The 21629-nt window shown below is 42.9% G+C and overlaps 6 protein-coding genes and 1 non-coding gene across 7 annotated transcripts; 6 read left to right on the top strand and 1 right to left on the bottom strand.

Moving 5' to 3' along the window:
- Positions 1–149: 149 nt before the first annotated feature.
- Positions 150–2018, bottom strand: BYT42DRAFT_545577 (amino acid permease-domain-containing protein; the record flags this gene model as incomplete). The annotated part of the gene is made up of 4 exons (XM_051565823.1): positions 150–470; positions 536–1069; positions 1133–1741; positions 1833–2018. 4 exons carry the CDS (start codon positions 2016–2018, stop codon positions 150–152), a joined length of 1650 nt encoding a protein of 549 aa, XP_051423524.1.
- A 2118-nt stretch (positions 2019–4136) lies between these two features.
- Positions 4137–5034, top strand: BYT42DRAFT_567848 (DASH complex subunit Duo1-domain-containing protein). Its single transcript, XM_051568123.1, has 2 exons — positions 4137–4524; positions 4590–5034. The coding sequence occupies exons 1-2, from the start codon at positions 4153–4155 to the stop codon at positions 4725–4727; spliced, it is 510 nt and encodes a 169-aa protein (XP_051423523.1). The 5' UTR covers positions 4137–4152; the 3' UTR covers positions 4728–5034.
- A 1489-nt stretch (positions 5035–6523) lies between these two features.
- On the top strand, positions 6524–6606 carry BYT42DRAFT_t76. Its single transcript has one exon. It is a non-coding gene; the product is annotated as a tRNA-Leu (tRNA).
- A 1755-nt stretch (positions 6607–8361) lies between these two features.
- BYT42DRAFT_613499 (uncharacterized protein) lies at positions 8362–9707 on the top strand (the record flags this gene model as incomplete). The annotated part of the gene is made up of 3 exons (XM_051571740.1): positions 8362–8865; positions 8948–9342; positions 9392–9707. 3 exons carry the CDS (start codon positions 8362–8364, stop codon positions 9705–9707), a joined length of 1215 nt encoding a protein of 404 aa, XP_051423522.1.
- A 1404-nt stretch (positions 9708–11111) lies between these two features.
- On the top strand, positions 11112–15301 carry BYT42DRAFT_496220 (uncharacterized protein; the record flags this gene model as incomplete). Its single annotated transcript, XM_051564410.1, has 13 exons — positions 11112–11216; positions 11397–11590; positions 11654–11679; positions 11741–11847; positions 11914–12149; positions 12224–12404; positions 12468–12672; positions 12731–12935; positions 13003–13638; positions 13831–13834; positions 14080–14168; positions 14225–14588; positions 14699–15301. The coding sequence occupies 13 exons, from the start codon at positions 11112–11114 to the stop codon at positions 15299–15301; spliced, it is 2955 nt and encodes a 984-aa protein (XP_051423521.1).
- Positions 15302–15847: 546 nt separating this feature from the next.
- BYT42DRAFT_613496 (uncharacterized protein) lies at positions 15848–16695 on the top strand (the record flags this gene model as incomplete). Its single annotated transcript, XM_051571739.1, has 3 exons — positions 15848–15947; positions 16027–16363; positions 16428–16695. The coding sequence occupies 3 exons, from the start codon at positions 15848–15850 to the stop codon at positions 16693–16695; spliced, it is 705 nt and encodes a 234-aa protein (XP_051423520.1).
- Positions 16696–18197: 1502 nt separating this feature from the next.
- BYT42DRAFT_531763 (hsp83-like protein) lies at positions 18198–20728 on the top strand. The gene is made up of 3 exons (XM_051565421.1): positions 18198–18342; positions 18497–18958; positions 19044–20728. Exons 1-3 carry the CDS (start codon positions 18256–18258, stop codon positions 20595–20597), a joined length of 2103 nt encoding a protein of 700 aa, XP_051423519.1. The 5' UTR covers positions 18198–18255; the 3' UTR covers positions 20598–20728.
- The last annotated feature ends 901 nt before the right edge of the window (positions 20729–21629 follow it).

The following is a 21629-nucleotide window of genomic DNA, read 5'->3' as shown; positions in this document are numbered from 1 at the left end:
GAGCATGAAGTTTTGAGAAACAAAGAAAAATAGACGAATTAAAGATAAATAATGAAATATGCGGGTATGCAACAGATGCCATGATGAAAGTAAAAAAGATGGATGAGAATGACTATTACGCTGCAAATATCTTTTCAAGAGATATCTTGCTAGTGATCACTTTGATGTTCCTTCTCTTCGGCAGCACGATGGTCTCTGAACACGCGTTCCTCCAATTCCATATTGGGCGATGACGCTTTTTCCTTTCGCTTCTTCAGAATTCCCGCGTCCCTGTAACCCGGAATCCAACCAAAGAGAGTACGTCCAATGGCAGGCTTCTTCACACGAACGAACCATAACGGAATGGCTAACAGACCGACGATAATACAAATGATGTACTGGTACACACCGGCCGATCCAGCATCCACCAAAGGAGCAATCACCAAGTAAATATCGATGATGACGAAAAATACAGCAACAGGCAACCAAATCTGCGTAGGAACTGCGGGTTAGAATCGATAAAAACAGCACCCAAAAACTGAAGAAAAATTTTTACCTTGAAGGGACGTTCCCAATGTCTTGTCTTTTTCTTGAAACGCATCACAATAAGTCCAGCAATGGTAAGACCGTAGAACAGCCAGCAAATGAAACTGTACATCTTGGCCAAGTAACTGAAATCACCGGGAATACACCAGATGGTGCCAATGACACCGACAAAGAACAACGCGCGGATAGGCGTGTCATGCTTGGAATGATAATGGGCAAACAAGGGAGGCATGAACACGCTATCTTCGGTCGCCGCTGCCACGACGAGACGAGAAGCGGCCCACATGTTACCGTTGACCGCACCAAAGGTGGAAAGGACGACCATTAAAGCAAAGAAGTAGGCACCGGCTTTTCCCATGGTCACCATACCCAGCTGCATGGCCACGGTAGAAGAAGTGGCGACCGTGGAGACAGGAAGTGTGGCAAAGTAAGCAATGTTACCAAGGACATAAACGGCGGTGACGAGCACACAAGAAATGGTAATCGCCAAAGGCAATACTTTCTTGGGATTCTTGACTTCGCCAATACCATAGTTCAAGTTATTCTATCCGAATGGTTAAAATACTGTTTCTTAATCAGTTGCAAAGTACCGCCGACTGATACTTACCCATCCGTTGTATGAAAAAAGAGCCATGTACATTGCCGTACCGTAGTCGAGGGCATTGCTGGAGCTGTTGGCGAACGCGTTTTCGAAATTGGCGGTATTTCCTTTGCCGAGCCAGATCCAACCAATAATGATAATCATGGCAAGCGCAATCAATTTTGCAGCGGTGAAAATGTTTTGAACCCAAGAACCGGCTTTGCGGGCAAAACTGTTGAAGAGGACAACCACCCAAATACAAGCAATCGAGACCAGCTTAATAGCGTAATCAGGCATTTCCACGATGGTTGGATCGTCAGGGTTGAAGTAGGCCATTTCCAGAATGTATTGCGCGAAAACATTGGCAATCGAGGCGGTGCCGATAGGATTGGCCAGGATCAAATTGCTCCAACTGAAAGTGAGGGCCACGCAGAGACCCATGGAGGATTTAAGATACTGATATTCACCGCCAGACTTGGTAATCATGGTACCCAGTTCTGCATAGCAAAGCGCACCAATCATACTCAGTAAACCACCAATAGCCCATACCAACAGAGATGGACCGACAGCATTGACTTTGAGGGTAACCGGACCCGGAGAAGCGAAAATACCACTGCCAATGATGAGACCAACAATCTAAGTCGAAAAGAAAAATCGATCGTTTTAATTTCCTCCAACTATGAACCCGTCATGCAGCAAAAAGAAAAATTGTTCGTCAAATATATACCATGCCACAACTACTAAGAAGCCCCATATGGGGTTCACGACCTTCATCTTGTATAAAAGAAGAAGCACAGTATGATTCAACTCTTGAAGGCTGTGATTCGATCGACGTAATGGAGTGCCGTCTCGTGGTAGTCTCTCCAAGATCAACCGATGCCGATTTCCCTGCCGGGCTTGTATCGGTATTCATATGAGCTATCTCTGTCTTCATCGATCGTTCAATATCGGGAAAAAAAAAGAGGTAGCCAGGAGTATGCAAAGAGGAAAAGAAGCAGGACAATCAAGACTTTTTTAGTGTCCTTTGAAGGTTAAAAAAAAAATAACAGAAAAAAAAATTTTGACAGGCGAATCATTGACGGTGGAGACAACCATGTTTCATTTTGGTCTTTAATTTTAAAATGCCGAAATCAAACTTTGCCAAAGCCGAACCGTGGATATAACGCAACGTTTGAATCCGTGCTTCGATATGAACGAAAAATCAGAATGAAAAAAGTTTATCGTGTTTCTGATGGTCTCGCATTCGACCCGATTCCTGGCTACGTTCGTCGACGCAACCGCCAAGCATTGTAGTCTGTCGGTGCATCGGTGAATCGACAAAAGCCAGGAAGCGGGCGATGCTTCATTCAATTTCGCTTCGGAAGCAAATGCACGGATATCCTTTTTTTATTTATTTACATGAATCGACAACTATCATTTGTTCTTAGAATAAAGTTATTCCCACGGCTCCTATAAGGATTCGCGTTACGTCGATGGATGTTTTTTTTTTTTTTTTTGGACGTCGAAAAATCTTTACGGCTGAGAACGAAATGCTCGATGACTCAAAACTCGCAAACCAGATACAGTTCGACGATCTGAACTCCGAACAGCGGACGCTCTTTTTGAAGAATGGAAGATCTGAGCTCCAACGGGACCCTCGGCCGAAATCCAGGAATTCACCGCATTTTTTGGTTGGCGCTCACTAAGACTGTTTGGTTCCTCATCAACGAGAAATGTGATCATGCCTCAGAGCCGCGCTATTGTTATTGAAACTCCATTTTTCCATCTATAAACTAATCAAATAGAGCTTTTCTCTATGCCCATCTCATATCTTTCAAAGGCGCGCCTCGTCGAAAGAATATGTCTGCTATCAACAATGTCAATAACCTCCGATGATCCATTTTGCATTACAGCTGCATGCAGAGAAAATACCGAGATTAAAATGATCCAGAATTTTTAGCAGCAATATCACCGCTTTAGAAAAGCTATGTAAAGAAAACAGGGGAACTTGCGCCGATTTTTCTCCAGAAGTTTCCAATCGCAATACAAAATGTAGTTTTGCACCAGATAGGATCTATTAGCGTCAGCATTACGTACTATCCTCTAAACAACCTGCGTCCCGCTATTACTTCAATCTCCAAACTCTTCCATATAAACGGATCACCCGTCGCCGAGCGACTTATCCTCGGATACAAAACACCCTCCGTATAACAACTCGCAAGTCGCAACAAATGGGACGTGGATTTAATGCGCAATTTAATGGCATTCGACAAGTCTCAGTTATCGTCTGATCGATTCACAACATGTTCTAATAACCATGGCTACGGTGGGATGACCAGGGTCCGACAATTGGCAGATTACAACATAGAGACATATCAAGTTCATCGAAGAAAATGGGCCCTAATCGGCGCCCCTATCATTTCCGAGAATGCAAGCAAGTCCGGATCGAGTGGATTTTGGAATTATCAAGACAATTTTGCTCGATAACAACTTTAGCGAACTTTTTACCGAGATGACAATTCCAGCAGTATTGGCTACTGCGAGATTGTTACTCATCGATGAGGGATTTTCATGGCGGCATTTATTTCCGAATGGAACATATCATACCAATTTCATATCCGAATTTTCCTCTAAGGCAGTAAAAAAAATCATGGCAAAACAATATTACTTTTCATTATATTCCAATTCAGGCTTCAAATACATCAAGAGATCTTGATTTTGGATACAATACATCCCTCACATCCATAACGGTGCTTCAAAGTTGAAAAAGTTTTGATATCTTGTAACAGGTAGTCGAGCCCAAAGCAGATGCCACGTTTTCTCTTCTTTTGCAAGCCCAGCAGTCTCGAAAACGATGAGGAACTTTACAAGCTAATATGCAATAGCCATTTTCAGAAAGAACAGTCATCATTCAGTGAAGTCAACGTCCTTCGGACAATGCTCTCACTTGATCGAGCAAATTGCTGGTCAAGCTGTGCATTGGTGCGGAGTCTGATTTAATTTCCCAATATATTTTGGACTGGCTTTTCTTATCGCTTTTCAGACGCGTATTCCCTACTTTATATAACATGGCTGAAGATTCTAGTCATCGTGTTGGAATACATGGCGAGGTTTCAACATCTCAATTCAATAACAGGATGTTAATTGATAGTGGGAACGGGCTAGGGGAAGATGGGCCTCTGATATCCACGACAGCTACACCTCGTCACTTTCAACCGCCATCCAGCGTACCTCATCGACAGAGTCTATTGTTAGCGTCCAATCGACGGGCCACGATGCTCTTCCGCACCATGGACCATTCTCAACCGCCCGTTGAAGATCAAAAAAATTCAGCGGAAGTGAATGCCCGATTACGCCGCGATTATGAAACTGTTCAATCGCTCAACCGATCAATAGAATCCATTATTCAGGATTTCCAGGAAGCCACAGGCAAAATTCAGGTAACCATTTTATTCACGCACTTTGGCTCGAAAAAAAATCACGAACGTAACGTCGCTGCTCGCAGACTTTTGCCGATACAGTGGATCAGACCAACCAGCTGTTAGACGTATGGATGCACATTTTATCGCAGACTGAACACACTAAGCGACTTTTGGAAGATCCCCAATGGCATGGGAGGGATACAACCGACTCTGGCTCATAAATCTCTAGATTACTATCAGCAAAAGAAGAAGAAGAAAAGGGACTATACGGACATCATCAATAGGCTACTTTTCTTTTCCCTTTCTTGGGGAAGTCGCAGGGCGACTATCAATACCTTTTAACGTGTACATATTTATTCCTTTCAATCGTAAACTCGTTTTCATGTGCCCTTATTGTCCCTTATGATCACCATCGTATATAATTCTTTTTCTTTCTGCTATCCCGAAACGGAGTTGAAGTGGTTCATCCGATTTGTCGCTTTCGTAAGGACGATTTCAGCATCATTTGGTCCACGACAATGATAAAATCACCGTGGAGTGACACGACGTGGTGCGGACGGTGTCTTGCAGACATGTTGGAAGCTGCATTCAGTTTATATCGAGAAACTTATTTGGTGCCAATATAACGCGCGTGACGTCTCAAAAATGGAACCCTGAAGAATTTACTGGAAATGTTTTGCAACCTGGTGCCTTTAATTCCCAAAGATTCACTTTCATAATCTCTCGTTCAATTTTAACTATATCACCACCTCATTTCTTCGAAACACCGAGATTTCTGCAGCTCTCGAGGGACTTGTCGACTTCCGTGCACCTGGTATTCGTTTGTTTGGAACAACTGGTTCTGCATCGGGTTCAGAATCGGAGAGATCGTATGGAGTTTTCCTGTCATGCCTTTCTTCTTCATGCAGGATGCCTGCACTATGAAGGCGAGCGCTTAAGGATACCCAGATCTATAGTGGCGAACGAAGAACCGCTGCAGCAAGATACGGCGTTCGTTGAACCCTCAGAGTTCTTGAACGATGCCGTTTTTTCGGAGGATCTCACGACGAACCCGAGGAAGAAACTTGATTCCCCAATTGGGAGCATGGAGATCAACCAGTTGATGTGCGTCTCAGCCAGGCGAGAGCGATACATTCGTTGGACGTGCCAAGCTCCACTTGCGTAACTGCGCAAGTGCATCGCTTGCTGAGTACCTCCTTCGCTTCGTGCCGGTCAGCCATTTCGGATCGGTTATCATCCCTGCGACCAATGGACATGCTCAATAGGTCTTCCCGGGATTGTCACCTTTGACCATGGAGGAGTTTCTCATTTGGGTTGCTTTGTTCATCGTCATAACAACGTCCAAGATCGGTTAACTGACCGCCTATTGGTGAAGTGGGAGCTACCCTTTTAACTCTCCATTTGACTTTGTCAATATATGGCAAATGAATTGATTCCAGCAATTGACTAAGATGCTTGTCTTGAGTTGCCTGATGGTAGACGGTACAGTTTTGAACAGTTCTCGCAGTCCATGTTGGGTGTCTAACAGATACGGTATACTTACGTAACGTAGGCAAGTTGCAGATGGCCTTTACCAGCTCAGAGGTTTGTGGATGCTTTCAATGACAATCTGAAAGACGCTCTTACACCTGGCGCGCATCTTTGCGTGGATGAATCGATGAACCAATGTCCAATCTTCCCAAGATCCTCCGTAAGCCGCACCCTATCGGGCAAGAGTTCAAGACGGTGGCAGACACCACCACCTGTTGCATTTTGCTGTTAGACTTCACTTGCGACGACACACCCAAGAAATTCGACGATCCCTACCCAAAGACCGCGCGACGGTGTGTCGTCTGGTTGAACCTTGATTCAACACTAGCCGCATATCCCTTATCTTTGTAGAGCTCTCGCGAATCTTCTTTTAACAAATGTGTGCATTTTGATCTTGTCACTTTATCGAATCCAACGCATTTCATTGGTTGGATCACGTGATTGCATTACACATTATCAAGGTGCTATTATATCTTGAAAAATATAAGCTGATTTGGCCGAGTTGGTCTAAGGCGCCGCACTCAAGTTGCGGTCTCGCAAGAGGCGTGAGTTCGAATCTCACAGTCAGCACTTTTTGCTCGCCGCGACGGCGGAGTTATAATCTTTTGTTGTTTTGTGCAACTGTCAGATTTGAGTGCTCCTTTAGAGTTCCGTTTGAATCTGTAGTTTGTTGATTGATTTTATTTCTACCATAACATGGTCATATTGTCAGATTTGAGTACTCCTTTAGAGTTCAGTTTAAATCTGTAGTTTTGTTGATTGATTTTATTTCTACCATAACATGGTCATATTTATATTTTCCTATCAAGATACGTTTTTATGTCTACAATCTTCAGGAAGGTTCTCGCCAACTTCCTGCACAGTTTTCTACTATTACGAAACATAACCAATCAAGAAGTATTACGGACCACTTTAATGCTGAACGGATTCGGTCTATATTTCTTCCGTTTTCCAGGCAATACCTTTGGTATGCCTCGTTCATCCATTGGTCCTTCATACCTTCTCGAAGGTTCCTCCAGACATCGATCTGCGGACGAGCCAATGCGCTGTCTTCCGTATTTGCTAAATTTTGGTATAGCAAATCTAATCGGCGCAAAAGAAGGACCGGCGTAACTGACAGCGTTTAGAGATGTTGAAGGACGTTAGGATAACTTGAAGAGGGGATAGGTAGGTTATTTAATTTTTTCCGAGGGAACAGAAACTCATTTTTAGACATATGCGAAAACAGTAAAAGCTTTACTCCTTTATCATACCACTGCTCGATCCTGGTGCCTGGAGTAAAAAGGAACGCTGAAAATTGCATTCCATGTGGAAGGTAGATTGGATATTACTGTAATGCTCGTACACGTAGGTTTAAGCAAGCGTTGGTTCGTATTCTTTGGTGAGTGTGAATACAAAGAAGAGTGGGACAATTTATATATTTTACAATCTGTTTTGTTGGGGAAGGTGGCCATCAGTGGCCAGTTTTTAACCACTTTTTTTCAGCCTAAAGTATGAGAATAATGCCAGAATAGTGCATTGTAATAAAAAGTTAGGGTTTGGGTATCGAATGTAATGGATCTTCGTACGGTATACAACTTGTGTGAATCCGTTGAAAGTGCCCAATAGTCTGTCAAGTAGCCATCTACTACATTACATCATGCTTTTAGATGGACCAATATCAACCCAGCCTAACATAAAAGAATACGAGCACAAAGTTTATACTCGGCTGGGGCGAACATCCGTGTCGCAAAAGTGAAATTGTCATAGCGAGAAAAGTCTATGCGTGGATATTGCCACAGCGAAGGTGTCGTTATTGATCATCAAAGCCGCCATCAAAGATTTCGTAGGTTCATTGAGAAGAAATGGCCAAAAGATAACAAGCATGTGAGCGAGCATCCATACGTGCCAACCATCATCTCGACGACGGTGTTGGATAAGGATAATTGCAAGAATAATCACATTAGGCTGAGATACTATATTACTTGAGGCGAGCAAAGATAGCAATGTTTTATTTCATCTGTGAAAAATACTTCAAAAGCTGTATAGACTGATGACCCATTCATCAACAATTCTCTTATACCATAGACAATGAATTACTGAAAAGTAAAAGTCCAATAGAGCTGGAAAGGAAAAAAAAAGAGCTTTAAATAAAGAGGTTACATTAGGAAAACAATGCGAAGAGCCTAATCGGTTATTGTGGTTCGATTTTATCGCATGTGATTCTGTTGTAAGCTTTTTGTGCAACTCAAAAAAGGGCAGGTTACAGTGTAATTTTTATTTTTTATATTTTTGTTTTTCGACCAAAGCCCTTAAACAATATCAGCCTCCAGTTTTTATGGTGTCATGACCAGTTTCTTTCCTTGCACTTCTCCATGTTCACCAAAAGACAACCACGACCGGGAAGAACCCAACGCATTTGACTTGACTTGGCGCAACTACCTACCTTCGATCCATCAGGTGTGCCCTTGTCTGCCAAGCCGTTGCTTCACCCGCCAACAGCAGCCTATTCGCTTAGAGGAAGAGGATCCTTCCGTACTTCTCTTTGATCCCAACTATTATAATGACCACATCGTTCATCGTCGATCGGATTATGGTTATTTCATCAACGACCGAGAACTTGGTTCCGAATTTGGCGACTATATGCCCAACTTTGTCACGAGGAATCCGTTTGGCAAGTTAAAACGAAAAAACAAACGAAAGAATAAGCAGAAATACACAGTGATGGAGCCCGAAGAGGACCAAGAAGGACCCATGGTTTACGAAATTTTTGATGAAGATGAAGACCAATTAGACGCGGAGTTCCTTGGCGATGAACAAATTGCCAGTATCATCGATGACCGAAAAAAGGTATAATTTTTATTTTCTTGTTCTTGCCATCTATCAGTCTCAGTTTGGATGCTGATGAGAAAAAAATATACGTCCATTTTAGGCAATGAACATGTATGATGAAGCGCTCTATGAGAATGATACGGTACGCATGGGGCCTGTGGTGCAGGAAATGCACCCAACGTCAAGGCAACAATATTACGCTGCGCGGACGATGCCTTCAACCATGATGGATACCACTGTTGATCAGCATCATGATGATTCATTCCGGGTTTCCGAACACTATGTTGAATCGTCAGAGCAACCCGAACCTGCATTTGCTGCTCAGGTTTTGCTAAATGAACATCTTGAAGACTTGAACGAAAAATTGACTCTTATACGAAACAATATCATGAACATTGGCAAGCTTGACAATTCATCAGCTAAAAAGACGGTAGACGAAGAGAACACACACACAACGGCGCTACGAGACATTGGCCAGCCTTCATCCTCGGATAGGTAAGTCTTAATAAAGCGCGTGTTAAGGATGCTAATATGGTAATTCTAGAGCTGCGTTTGATATTGATTCGATCACTTCAGAAGCCTTGAGCGAATACGAAGCTACGTCTAAAACAATTTATTCACACGAAGAAACCGAGTCTTCTTCGCGACGATATTCCAAACTGTCTGAACTTCAAATACCACTGTCGGATGCTTCCCACTCCACTGCTCCTTTCGGCTCTGACCATCATCCGTTTTCGTATTACTCATCCAATAATAACCATGCCGATTCGTACACGGAAAACAGCGACAACGACAGACCTTCATCGTTAAATCTCAACCTCCGTACTATTCTCGATCTTAGCAAAAAATGGTTCAGCTAGACTTGACACCCACTTTTCTTTCCTTGATTTCGCATTCATCCTCCACTTTCCCCTCCCTCAGTTTTGAATTTCCTTTAACTGATAATAACCTCATTCCTATCGCTCCACCTGTACACGTACACTATATACATATACTTATGCCTACTATATTCCTTTTTCTCATTTTCAGCTCTCTTCCTCTTTATGCAATGAACGTATATCAATTGTATCTCAAATTCAAAGAATCACTTTCCACTGCCTTTTTCAAAAACTAGATAATTGTTTTTTCCAGTGGACGATGGCTGATTTAGGCTCACAGCCTTTCTGAAATGGTCTGAAGAAGGTAAAAGTGATGTGCTCAGGGAATGAAACAGGTATACGAAGCGATTGCTAGAATGCGCTGGTGGTATTCAACGGCATCGATTGGCGCTTGACCTCGTAGATGGCCTGCATCCGGTTGCTTATAGCTATCCACTGACCGATTATGAATACTGCTGTAGACTATCCATGTATCCGTCAGATACGATTGAGAGAATCGAAGCTGCGGTCGGCGACAAAGCAATACACTAACTTTGATCGACAGCAATAGACCCTATCATTCTCGATGCTTCAGCTATTCAATCATCACCATCTTTCATCAATCATATCCGCAACTCGCAGTAAATCCACTCATCACAGCGAAGGTGTGATGAAGATTTCCGCCATGAAATTTATGTGGAAACTATATTTCGATGTATGATTGACGATCATATACCGTTCTTTGAGAGGGAGAAAAAATAAACTTTCAGCTTTAATTTTACCGATGGCTATGTAGTTCACCCGCAAATGTTTCAAGAGTTCTATCATTTTGTGTATAGTTGATGACGATGTCTCTTCTGTTATATTTGCGTCATATATGGTACATATTGACAGGATGCTGCAGAGCAAGTTTTGATATTGTCCTGTTCACCGATAAATTTGCAAATGGCTCCTAAGTTTGCTTGCTGTATAATGTTCATTTGACGTTACTTTTTGGAGAGGCAATGATGGACAACTAACAGAAAGGAATTGTATGTATATATTTAAAACCCTATAGTTACTATGATATAACATCAACGTACACCGCATCTTTATAGTACAGTGGAGTATGACTGGTGTCTTTCAAATCAGATTTTGATTTCCTCCACTGGAATGATAAGTTTTGACAGTATTGTTATATCTCTATATGAGGGCCGATTTCAAGTGTGCCAATTATGAAGATCAAATTAACGCGGCTGTATTTGTTCCAGGTTCACTTTTCATAATATTGCAATTCCGACACTTCCTTTTTTGGTTATCGTATGACACAATGATGATGAATAATAAGCAAATAAAAAATCCGCAAAAGGACAATAAAACCAACTATTTTTTCCTCCTTTCTTCGCCTTTATTTATTACCACTATTCAATGCAATATATAAACGATTTATTTTTGCAGAAGCAAGAGTCGCGTACCGTCCAAGTGGACAAGGAAAAGCATATCTATCGCAACCGCAAAGCCCAGGATGACCTCGTCAGTAGCCCCATCTTCCCGAGACTCGAAAAATCAAAATGCACGATCGCCAACGTTTGGAACGCAGTGACCGATAAAAACGCCCAAAAACGAGCATTCGGCTATCGTAAATTGGTTAAAGTATGCATGTTTTTCAACCTTTTGTGTGTAATGAGTAGGTATCTAATGATTTGCGCACAGATCCATACGGCCGAAAAACCTGCTGATCCCAACAAGCCTGACAGCAAGCCCAAAAAATGGTCGTCATACGAGTTAGAAGATTACAAGTGGATCAACTACGGCGAAGCCAAGAAACTGAGCGATAATATCGCGGCCGTATTCCAGGAAAAGAAACTGCAGGCCGGGGATAGAGTGCTGCTTTACGCAAAGACCAGGTTAGACTTAATACATCATGCAGAGTTTATCCCGTTTGCTAATCCAATTATCCCATTTAATAGACCAGAATGGATGCTTACGGCTATGGGTAAGTTTACGAAAACATGTAATCATTCAAATGTTTATAGCCTAATTGTGGATATTATCAGCTTGTTGTATGCTGGGCCTTGTCATCACCACCGCTTATGATAGTATGCCACCGGATGCCGTTCAGCACATCGTCACGGAAACCGAGCCCAAGGCAATCTTTACAGAGGTAGAATGGGTTCAAACCATCTGTATATTTTGATATCCAACTAAAGATCCTGGACAATGCCCATAGACATCGCTTATGGGCAATCTGAACAAAGCTTATACCAAGCTTGACAAGGAGAAGCAACCAAAGTTAGTCCTTTACACTGGCGAGGAATTCGAAGCACCCGATGATCTTGAGACCTTTAAAAAGCAGAAATCCAAAGATGTGGAAATGATTCATATGCACGCTATTTATGAAAAAGATGCCAAGCCTAGCAAAACGAGCACTACGAAGCCTGACGATCTCGCCCTCATCATGTATACGTAAGTAGCGCTTTCTATTTCGCCTTGATTGTGACAATTTCTTCCAGGATCACCAATGATTGTGATTATTGTAGTTCTGGTACTTCCGGTACGCCCAAGGGTGTGGAGCTGACCAACGGCAACATCATTGCTGCCATGGCTGGTGCCGAGGATATTTTGCAGGACTTTGTGGATGTCGAAAATCACAGTTACATTGGCTTTTTGCCTTTGGCGCACGTACTCGAGTTTATTGTGGAGTTCATTTTCATCACCATGGTACGATTTTTATCATGCATAAATTTGGGAATTGATCACTTAATCACAACGATTGGTTGTTAGGGTATCCCTATTGGATATGGAACCGCGCGTACATTGATGGATGACTCTGTGTGCGGTCGAGGTGGTAAAGGCAAAGGCAAGGGTGATTTGAAGGCATTGAAGCCTACAATCATGGCCGGTGTGCCTGCGGTATGGGAGCGCATTCGTAATGGTGTAATGAAGGAACTGGATAAGCAGAATTGGCTCGTGCGTCAAGCGTTCTTAGGTACGTGGATTATCATGGGAAAGGGAAAGTGCTGTTACTGATAACAAGTGCTGAACAGCTCTGCTTCAGTTGAAGTGGTTATTGTTGACATTTTTTGGAAAAGAAAATGTCATTACCCATATCATGGACCGCACGGTGTTTGCACCCATTAGAGCAACCACCGGTGGCAGATTAATGTATGGACTTTCTGGCGGTGCCCCTTTATCTTATGATACCCATAAATTTGTCACTTCTGCCGTGTGTTTCTTACTACAAGGTTATGGGTACAGTACACCTCATCGAGTCACTTGAAGGGAATGTAAATCTTATGTTCAATCATTTCATCCTTAGCTTAACGGAATGCTGCGGTTTAGGTGCTATTACGGTTCCCGCGTTGGGCATGGTGACAGGGGTGATAGGTCCTCCTTCGCCTTCTATCGAGTGCCGATTGGTGGATGTGCCTGAAACAGATTACAAAGCCGAAAACGGAATCGGAGAACTGTGGGTTCGCGGCCCATCCTTAATGCGCGGATATTATAAACGATCCGATCTTACCAAGGAAGCCATTACCGAAGATGGATGGTTCAAGACAGGGGACGTTGCACGTGTCAAGGATGATGGTACTATTGCAATCACGGACCGTGCTAAAAACCTTGTGAAATTGGCCAATGGCGAGTATGTTGCACTCGAAAGTTTGGAATCCAAATACAGAAACAACAAAAACATCAAGAACATCTGTATCATTGCCGACAGCGACAAAGATCATATTGTGGCTGTGGTCGAGCCAAACGAAAAAGGTGCGGACAAGGACAAGCTGCTGAAAGAACTGCAGCAGACCGCCAAGCAAAACGACTGCAACCGAGCCGAAACTGTTCAAGATATTCTGATCAAAGATGACAAAGATTGGCAAAGTACGTATCTTACCACCAGCGGCAAACTGAAACGCAAGGATCTCCACAAAGACTACAAAGATGACATTGAAAAGATGTACAAATAATTTGGCAGTATGACTTTTTTTTTAACTACAAATACAAATATTGATTATCCATATCTGATGGCTTCTCCGTGGATATCACGTTGTTGTTGTATCAAAGTTTAATTGTAAGAGGCTAACGCATTTTTTTACACACTATGCAACCTTTTTACTTGGTCACTCCATTAATGCTTTTCACCGGTGAGAAACGTTTAGTGGCGGTTACACAGTTGTCTGAGAATATTTCTTTTAAAAAGGCAAAAACCCAGTCGATGGCATCAATTTGAGTCATATTGTCTTTTTCATTGTTCATAAAGCATTTTATTTTTCTCAGACCTCGAGTTCATTTTTTTTATCTCATGTTGTATTGGTCAATTATAGCCGCAGTGTGTCTCGCACTGCCAGGTCTGCAAGCACAGACTGGACCGCAGTCGCAGACGACTATTATGTACAAGAAACCTATCAATGACCCACCGTATATGGATCGGGCTCGTCTCTTTCTTCGTCGCCATCCTCTCATCGACACTCACAATGACCTTCCCATGTACGTTGGTCAACTTTGGATTCTCCCAAGAATGGACTGACTGACGCTTCTATTAGGATGCTGGCATTTGAAGAGAACGGGAAGATTAATCACCTGGACTTCAATCACTTGGAAGGTCATACTGATATCGAAAGGCTGCACAGAGGTCACTTGACGGGCCAGTTTTGGAGTATTTATTACGATTGTGAAGACACGAGTCAGAATCAAGTACTTAAAGCGATGGAATCCATCGACGTTACCAAACGTATGATCGCTTTGCATCCCGATACATTCCAACTCGTCACCAGCACAAAAGAGTTTCAAGACGCCTATCTTCACCGTCGTATCGGATCAATGATGGGCATGGAAGGCGGTCAAATGATTGATAATTCGTTGGCTGCTCTTCGTCTTTTCTATGATCTTGGTGTTCGCTACATGACGGTAACTATAAAAAGGAAAAAAAAAGTTCCGCTGATTCCTTCTGACAGTTTCAATAGCTGACACACAACTGCCATACACCTTGGGCTGAATCGTGCTGTGATTCTTCGGAGCCTTTATTTGGGAAAGGGAAAGGGTTGTCCACGTTCGGCGAAAAGGTGGTGCTAGAAATGAACCGTCTCGGCATGATGGTGGATATCTCTCATGTTGCCCACTCAACTATGCATGCTGTCCTGAATGTTACACGAGCTCCTGTCCTATTTTCTCATTCATCCAGTCATGCATTATGCCCTATTGAACGTAATGTACCTGATGAGGTATTGAAACGACTGGATGAAACAGATGGCGTGGTTCAGATCAACTTTTACAATTCCTTTGTGCGTTGCGACAATCCTGAGGAAGCCACATTATCCGACGTGGCAGATCATATAGAGCATATCGCTTCGGTAGCAGGCCGTCATCGTATAGGCTTGGGTGCGGATTATAACGGCATAGAAAAAACGCCCGTGGGGCTGGAAGACGTAAGCATGTACCCCTCGCTATTCGCCGAATTGATGCGCCGAGGCTGGACACAAAGGGAGCTTGCTGGTCTGGCCGGAAGAAATCTGCTGCGTGTGTGGAAAGGCGTGGAAAATGTCAGCAAATCCCTGTCCAACCAATTACCCGATGAATCAAAACTGTCGGATCCTGTTTATTTGGTTAAATCGAGCGTATAAAGGTTAGCTTGAAAAAAAAAAAATACCAATGCAATGCTTGTGTTCAGACTAGTCAATAAAGCTTCGTTATTCCCATTCGTTGTTTATTTGCCATCCGGCATTGATTAAATCCTACATAATGCGCTTTTTTACGGCGTGGGACACAGATATCATTCATTCGTGACATAATTCAAATGAATCATCGGAGCATATGGCTGTCCTCTTTTTGATTGGAAGCCGAGGCAAATGCCATCCGTCATTGCCAGTCCCGGTGCCATCCCGCCTCCCCCTCCCCAACCCCCTGCCCTTTGATTACGCGCGGTATACTCTTTACTAGACTATCCAGCTTTTCTGGGGAATAATCATACATGCATAGTGACCGACACAAGGTAACTTATCGAAGTTTATTTCAATGATAGATGCACATGAGAACAAACTGCAATCATAAAATATTCTGGATAGAAAAGTAGTCACTCGGGCCAGAGATGCGCCGGTTAAAAACCTAGAATCCCTTCCATGGATCACTTTGCTAATTCTATTTTTTTTTCTCTCTCTCTCAAGTCTCCGATGAACAATAGTAGCTGCGCCGTGGATTCAATACGTCGTCTTCCGGATCCTGAAAACACAAATAATTACGAGCAAATACCCTTTGCGTTTGTGGAAGAATGTAAACTGTCATGCACTATGGTATCATGGATAAATATGCTCACTGTTTCCCGTTCTGTCTTTGTTGTTATGGATGACAGTATCTTCAAAGAATGTTTTCCTGCGGTTACCAAGTGATTTCTCACCCTTGGAAAGAATGATTTTGCAAGCAACAGGAAATCTCCAACGATTGCTATCAGCCTTTTACAATGTTCCGAGCCGTGTAGAGATTATATACAATAATATCATACCATACACCGATCACCAAACTGTCAGCAAAGGTGTTTGCAATACAACGCAAACTCAGTTTGAACGAAAAATCAGAATGTACTTTGATGATAAAGTAGCCTATGACGCCGAATCCATCCTGTTAGTGAAAGATCAAACCGTACTTGAGCTCATCGAAAAGCATAAATACGGCCTGGGTCAAATATTTGGGTAAGTAGCGCTGAAAAAAAAAACCAAAAAGATTTGGCGTCTTTAACTCCATGACAATTGATAGTCACACACATCGGACACCGGATTTCGTGTTACATTCCGTCGGACGTCATGGCGATGCGCCTGGTGCCTCCTTCTGGAGAGATTACACTTTGACCATTCCAGATGTCCTGGACTGCTTTATTCGCGAGACCTTTGTAGAGGGTCTCGTTGAGCCTTTTTCCGGTAGTCGCTCCACCGGCACAATTTGGTATCGAGCTTCCAATGATACCTCGAAGCAATTTATAGAGACCAATGGCCAGCTATCGTCAGAGGTTCAAATAATAAGATAATAGAAAAGAAAAAACCATAGAAAATAATCTAACTATTTATTTCTTCCCAAATGTAGGGTAATATGTTGTCTCCTTTGATGTCGTTGCTTATTCATGGGATTGCTTTACTTTGTTTTCTAAAAATGATGTAGTCCGGAGACATAACACAATGATAGCTCAAAGTTTTCAGGAAACACAGCAATCCTCTCTAGTTACCCACATAGTCTATATCCCAACTATACACATACCCACAAACTGTTATCTTTTTGTAACTACCGAGAAATTCCATCTGACAATATCTAATATATGAATACACCATTGCCACTGTAAGCTGTCATTTGGGGAGAAGAATGGGGAAGACTAATGTGGTATGACCACCATCGATCGCACAAAAATTCGGGGAAAAAGACGTGGTTTATATAAGAGCAATGCTTCTCTCTGTAATGATTGTTTGTGTGTATACCGGTATTGTCTGTGTATTCAGAAAGGGTATATGTTGCGAGTCGCGGAGAACCTTGGACGCCGTTTGACGAACAAACTCGACCAGTCGATCTGAAAGCACAGGACAAGGCAAACCAACAACATCAACTGTCGAGCCTTGAGCTTTATTGGTCGTCATGGATCGATGGTGCATGAGAAGAAAAAAAAAAGTCGCTTGCTGCCCTCTAATTGATTGGTTTGCTCGGTCATTTTTCTGCCAAACTTGTCATCGACAGGGCCGAGGCTTTACAATCTGGACCTGATTCAAACGCAAGGATATTCGGACTTTCTATTTTGGCATGTGAAACTCTCGATTGGCTCTCTGATAATTGGTTTTTGACAGAGCCGCTGTGCGTGCGTTTGTTGAAGAAAGAACAAACAAAGAGCATATAAAAATAATGACTTTGAGAGTTAACAACAAAGGATGCAAAGGAAGATGCTGGAATCTTTTATACGCATTAGAAGCGTCACACGGACAAACCTAAAAGCTGATCCACAGGTCAACGGTAATAAAAATGATGCTGATCAACTACCATGAAAAGAGTTCGATTCCCAGTGATACAATCCTACTGCATGTCATCTTAAGATCAAATAGGAGTACCGTAAATCATGATAATATGAAATGCGTCAGGTGATAGACCTATCGTGGCTTTCAGCCGCCTACATTTTTTCTGGGTTGTTCTAAGCTGCTGAATAGACCGGGTCGTTTGTATATAACCTTCTCATAGTGAAAGCCAAATGTTGATGATAGACAATACCATTTTTGGAGAGTAGATCATGGAGAAACAGAGAGGTGAGCTGAAGAAAACATAACGGGTTAGATAAGAATAAGTGGCACACCAACCCATTTTTTTTTTTTTTCGCGTGAAATCCAGAAGATTCTTCTTGCGGCGGGGTTTTCCATCATTTCGAACGTGCGAGAAAGATTGTGACTGTTTTTGGGAGTGCTGTGATTCATTTCCTCGTTTCTGAGTGGAGCCTGACTTTGGTTTCCTAATTTTTTTTTCTGAACCAGAAGGGCTTAAATAGCAATCGTTCTCTTTCCAAACCCCCTTTTTCTTCCGTGAATTCTTTCTTTCTCTTTCACATCGTTAAGCAAGAATGTCTGCAGAGACCGAGACCTTTTCCTTCCAAGCTGAGATCAGCCAGTTGATGAGCTTGATCATCAACACTTTCTACTCTAACAAGGTAAACTATCATTTCTTTTTTTTTCGTTGAGCCGTTATGACATGGGGATGACTGCTTCATGTCATGTCAAAAAAGACGTGATTTTTTGCGTCTTCCTCCATTGCTTTTCCGTAATGACCATACTCATATCACGCTTTTTGCTTTCTGTTGACAGGAAATTTTCTTGCGTGAGTTGATCTCCAACTCTTCCGATGCTTTGGATAAGATCCGTTACCAGTCGTTGACCGACCCTTCGGTTCTTGACTCTGAGAAGGAACTCTTCATCCGTATCACTCCCGATAGAGAGAACAACATCCTCTCCATCCGTGATTCCGGTATTGGTATGACCAAGGCTGATTTGGTCAACAACTTGGGTACCATTGCCAAGTCTGGTACCAAGGCTTTCATGGAGGCTCTTTCCTCTGGTGCTGACATTTCCATGATTGGTCAATTCGGTGTCGGTTTCTATTCCGCTTACCTTGTTGCTGATAAGGTTCAAGTCATCACCAAGCACAACGATGATGAACAATACATCTGGGAGTCCGCTGCTGGCGGTTCTTTCACCATCACCCGTGACGAAGTCAACCCTTCTCTTGGCCGTGGTACTGAAATGCGTCTCTTCATGAAGGAGGATCAGGTAAACTATTCTTCCACACCACGGGCTACACAGCCACTCCCTTCGCTTTCTCAGATGATGCTAATCTTTTTTTGTCATTCAATAGCTCGAATACCTTGAAGAGAAGAGAATCAAGGATATTGTCAAGAAGCACTCCGAATTCATCTCCTACCCCATCCAACTTGTCGTTGAAAAGGAAGTTGAGAAGGAAGTTTCCGACGACGAGGCTGAAGAAGTGAAGGAGGATGAGAACAAGCCCAAGATTGAGGAAGTCGAGGATGAAGAAGACAAGAAGGAGAAGAAGAAGAAGACTATCAAGGAGAAGACCATTGATACCGAAGAGCTCAACAAGACCAAGCCTTTGTGGACTCGCAACCCTGAGGATATCAAGCAGGAAGAATATGCTCACTTCTACAAGACCCTCACCAATGACTGGGAAGATCATTTGGCTGTCAAGCACTTCGCCGTTGAAGGTCAGCTCGAATTCCGTGCCATCCTTTTCGTTCCCAAGCGTGCTCCTTTCGATCTCTTCGAAGGCAAGAAGAAGCGCAATAACATCAAACTCTATGTCCGCCGTGTCTTCATCATGGATGACTGCGAGGAACTCATTCCCGAATGGCTCTCGTTCATCAAGGGTGTTGTCGACTCTGAAGACTTGCCCCTCAACATTTCTCGTGAAATGCTCCAGCAGAACAAGATCATGCGTGTGTTGAAGAAGAACATTACCCGTAAGTCCATCGAGATGCTCATGGAAATCGCCGAAGACAAGGAGAACTTTGACAAGTTCTACGAGGCCTTTGCCAAGAACATCAAGCTCGGTATCCACGAAGATTCTCAGAACCGTCAGAAGCTTGCTGAATTGTTGCGTTACCACTCTACCAAGTCTGGTGATGAAATGACCTCTTTGAAGGACTATGTTACCCGTATGCCCGAGAAGCAGAAGAACATCTACTACATCACCGGTGAATCCCGTGCTGCCGTTGAGAACTCTCCCTTCTTGGAAGGTTTCAAGAAGAAGGGTATTGAAGTTTTGTTGATGACCGATCCCATTGATGAATACTCCACCACTCAGCTCAAGGAATACGACGATAAGAAGCTTGTGTGCATCACCAAGGAAGGTGTCGAAATTGAGGAAGACGAGGAAGAGAAGAAGGCTCGCGAGGAAGAAGAGAAGAAGTTCGAGGACCTTTGCAAGTCTGTCAAGGAAATCCTCGGTGACAAGGTCGAAAAGGTCGTCATCTCCAACAAGCTTACCGACTCTCCCTGTGTTCTCACCACTGGTCAATTCGGTTGGTCCGCTAACATGGAACGTATCATGAAGGCTCAGGCTCTCCGTGACAACTCCATGTCCGCTTACATGGCTTCCAAGAAGACTTTGGAACTCAACCCCCACCACAGCATTGTCAAGGCTCTTGCCCAGAAGGTCGAAGCCGACTCGAACGATCGTACCGTCAAGGATCTTACCACCTTGTTGTATGAGACCTCTCTCTTGACTTCCGGTTTCTCTCTCGATGATCCCTCTGACTTCTCCCGTCGCATCACCCGCATGATCTCCCTTGGTTTGAGCATCGATGATGAAGAGCAGACCCCCGAGGAGACCTCCACTGAAGTTCCTCCTCTTGAGGATGCTGGTGCTTCCAAGATGGAAGAAGTTGATTAAATTAATTGAATTTCATATTACTTTTTTCATTCTCTTTTCTCTCTCTTTTCTTTTTTAGCTTTCGCAAAAAGAGAAAAAGAATTGCTGTGTAAATAAAATCCCGTCAACGATTTGGGCACTTTGATTGAATACTTTACGGTATTTATTTTTCTGTCGCATTATTATTCCAGTGTCGCTTACTGGCTTTCATTCTCATAACTACATCTTATCGTTTCTATGACAGTCTTACAAGGAACCCATTAGTCACATCGACTTGAAAAAATAAGATGACAAGGTCATGTGTGGATTCTTTTCATGGCATAGACTGACAAATGCAAAGATAGCTTAGCTGCCCATGGCGAATTAATTTCGTACGCTGGGACTATTTGCAATTTCGTGTTGTGCGGACGCATGACAGAAGATGAATATCTTTAAGAAAAGTCTGCAATCCAGAGTTAATAGAAGATGCAACATCATTCATTACATGTTTATTATACGGAACACAGTGGAACAGGATAATTAGCCGTAACAAAAGTACTGAGAGTGCATGAATTCAAATAAATCCAAAGAATGTCAGGTAGGTAAATTCTTCCCATGTACACTGCCGGTATTAACGAAAGTCAAACGTCAATCTTGAATAAACTTGAGTTGCCCTCATTGTTGTGATGCTTCTCCCAGTCTTTCGTTTCCCTCAGATTTTGACCGGATGGCGAGTTGCAAAGTTAAGAAATTGATATTTATGCGAAACTCAATGCAGAATTGTTTGTTTTCCAAATGCTTGGGATGAAGGTATCAACATCATAAATTCGAAGCAATGTCGTTCAGTAATTTATGCAATTGGAGGGTAGGGCGAAAATGAAGCATGCGAAAAAAAAAAGTACAACTATATAGCTATTGGCAATACGGGCTGATGTGCGAATGATTTGCGGTGATGGTCTGAGGAGAGTTCTCGGAAGTTTCGGCATGCTCGAACACGCCACTGGGCTTTTTGTTGTTGATTTGGAAAGATAGGGGACGTTTCCGACGTTTCATTGCTCATGTGACTATGGTGGT

This window comes from Radiomyces spectabilis, assembly GCF_025331425.1.
Source record: "Radiomyces spectabilis strain NRRL 2753 chromosome Unknown BYT42scaffold_6, whole genome shotgun sequence".
NCBI classification, from domain to species: Eukaryota; Fungi; Mucoromycota; class Mucoromycetes; order Mucorales; family Radiomycetaceae; genus Radiomyces; species Radiomyces spectabilis.
Note: the sequence above shows the minus strand (reverse complement) of the source record. Positions and strands in the feature narration are given on the sequence as shown.

Bases quoted from the DNA above. Each gene is read 5' to 3' on its own strand.
- BYT42DRAFT_567848 (XM_051568123.1), top strand. From the start codon at position 4,153: ATGGCTGAAGATTCTAGTCATCGTGTTGGAATACATGGCGAGGTTTCA. The intron at 4,525-4,589 runs GTAACCATTTTA...CGCTGCTCGCAG, and splicing joins AAGCCACAGGCAAAATTCAG to ACTTTTGCCGATACAGTGGA.
- BYT42DRAFT_531763 (XM_051565421.1), top strand. From the start codon at position 18,256: ATGTCTGCAGAGACCGAGACCTTTTCCTTCCAAGCTGAGATCAGCCAG. The intron at 18,343-18,496 runs GTAAACTATCAT...TTCTGTTGACAG, and splicing joins ACACTTTCTACTCTAACAAG to GAAATTTTCTTGCGTGAGTT. The intron at 18,959-19,043 runs GTAAACTATTCT...GTCATTCAATAG, and splicing joins TCTTCATGAAGGAGGATCAG to CTCGAATACCTTGAAGAGAA.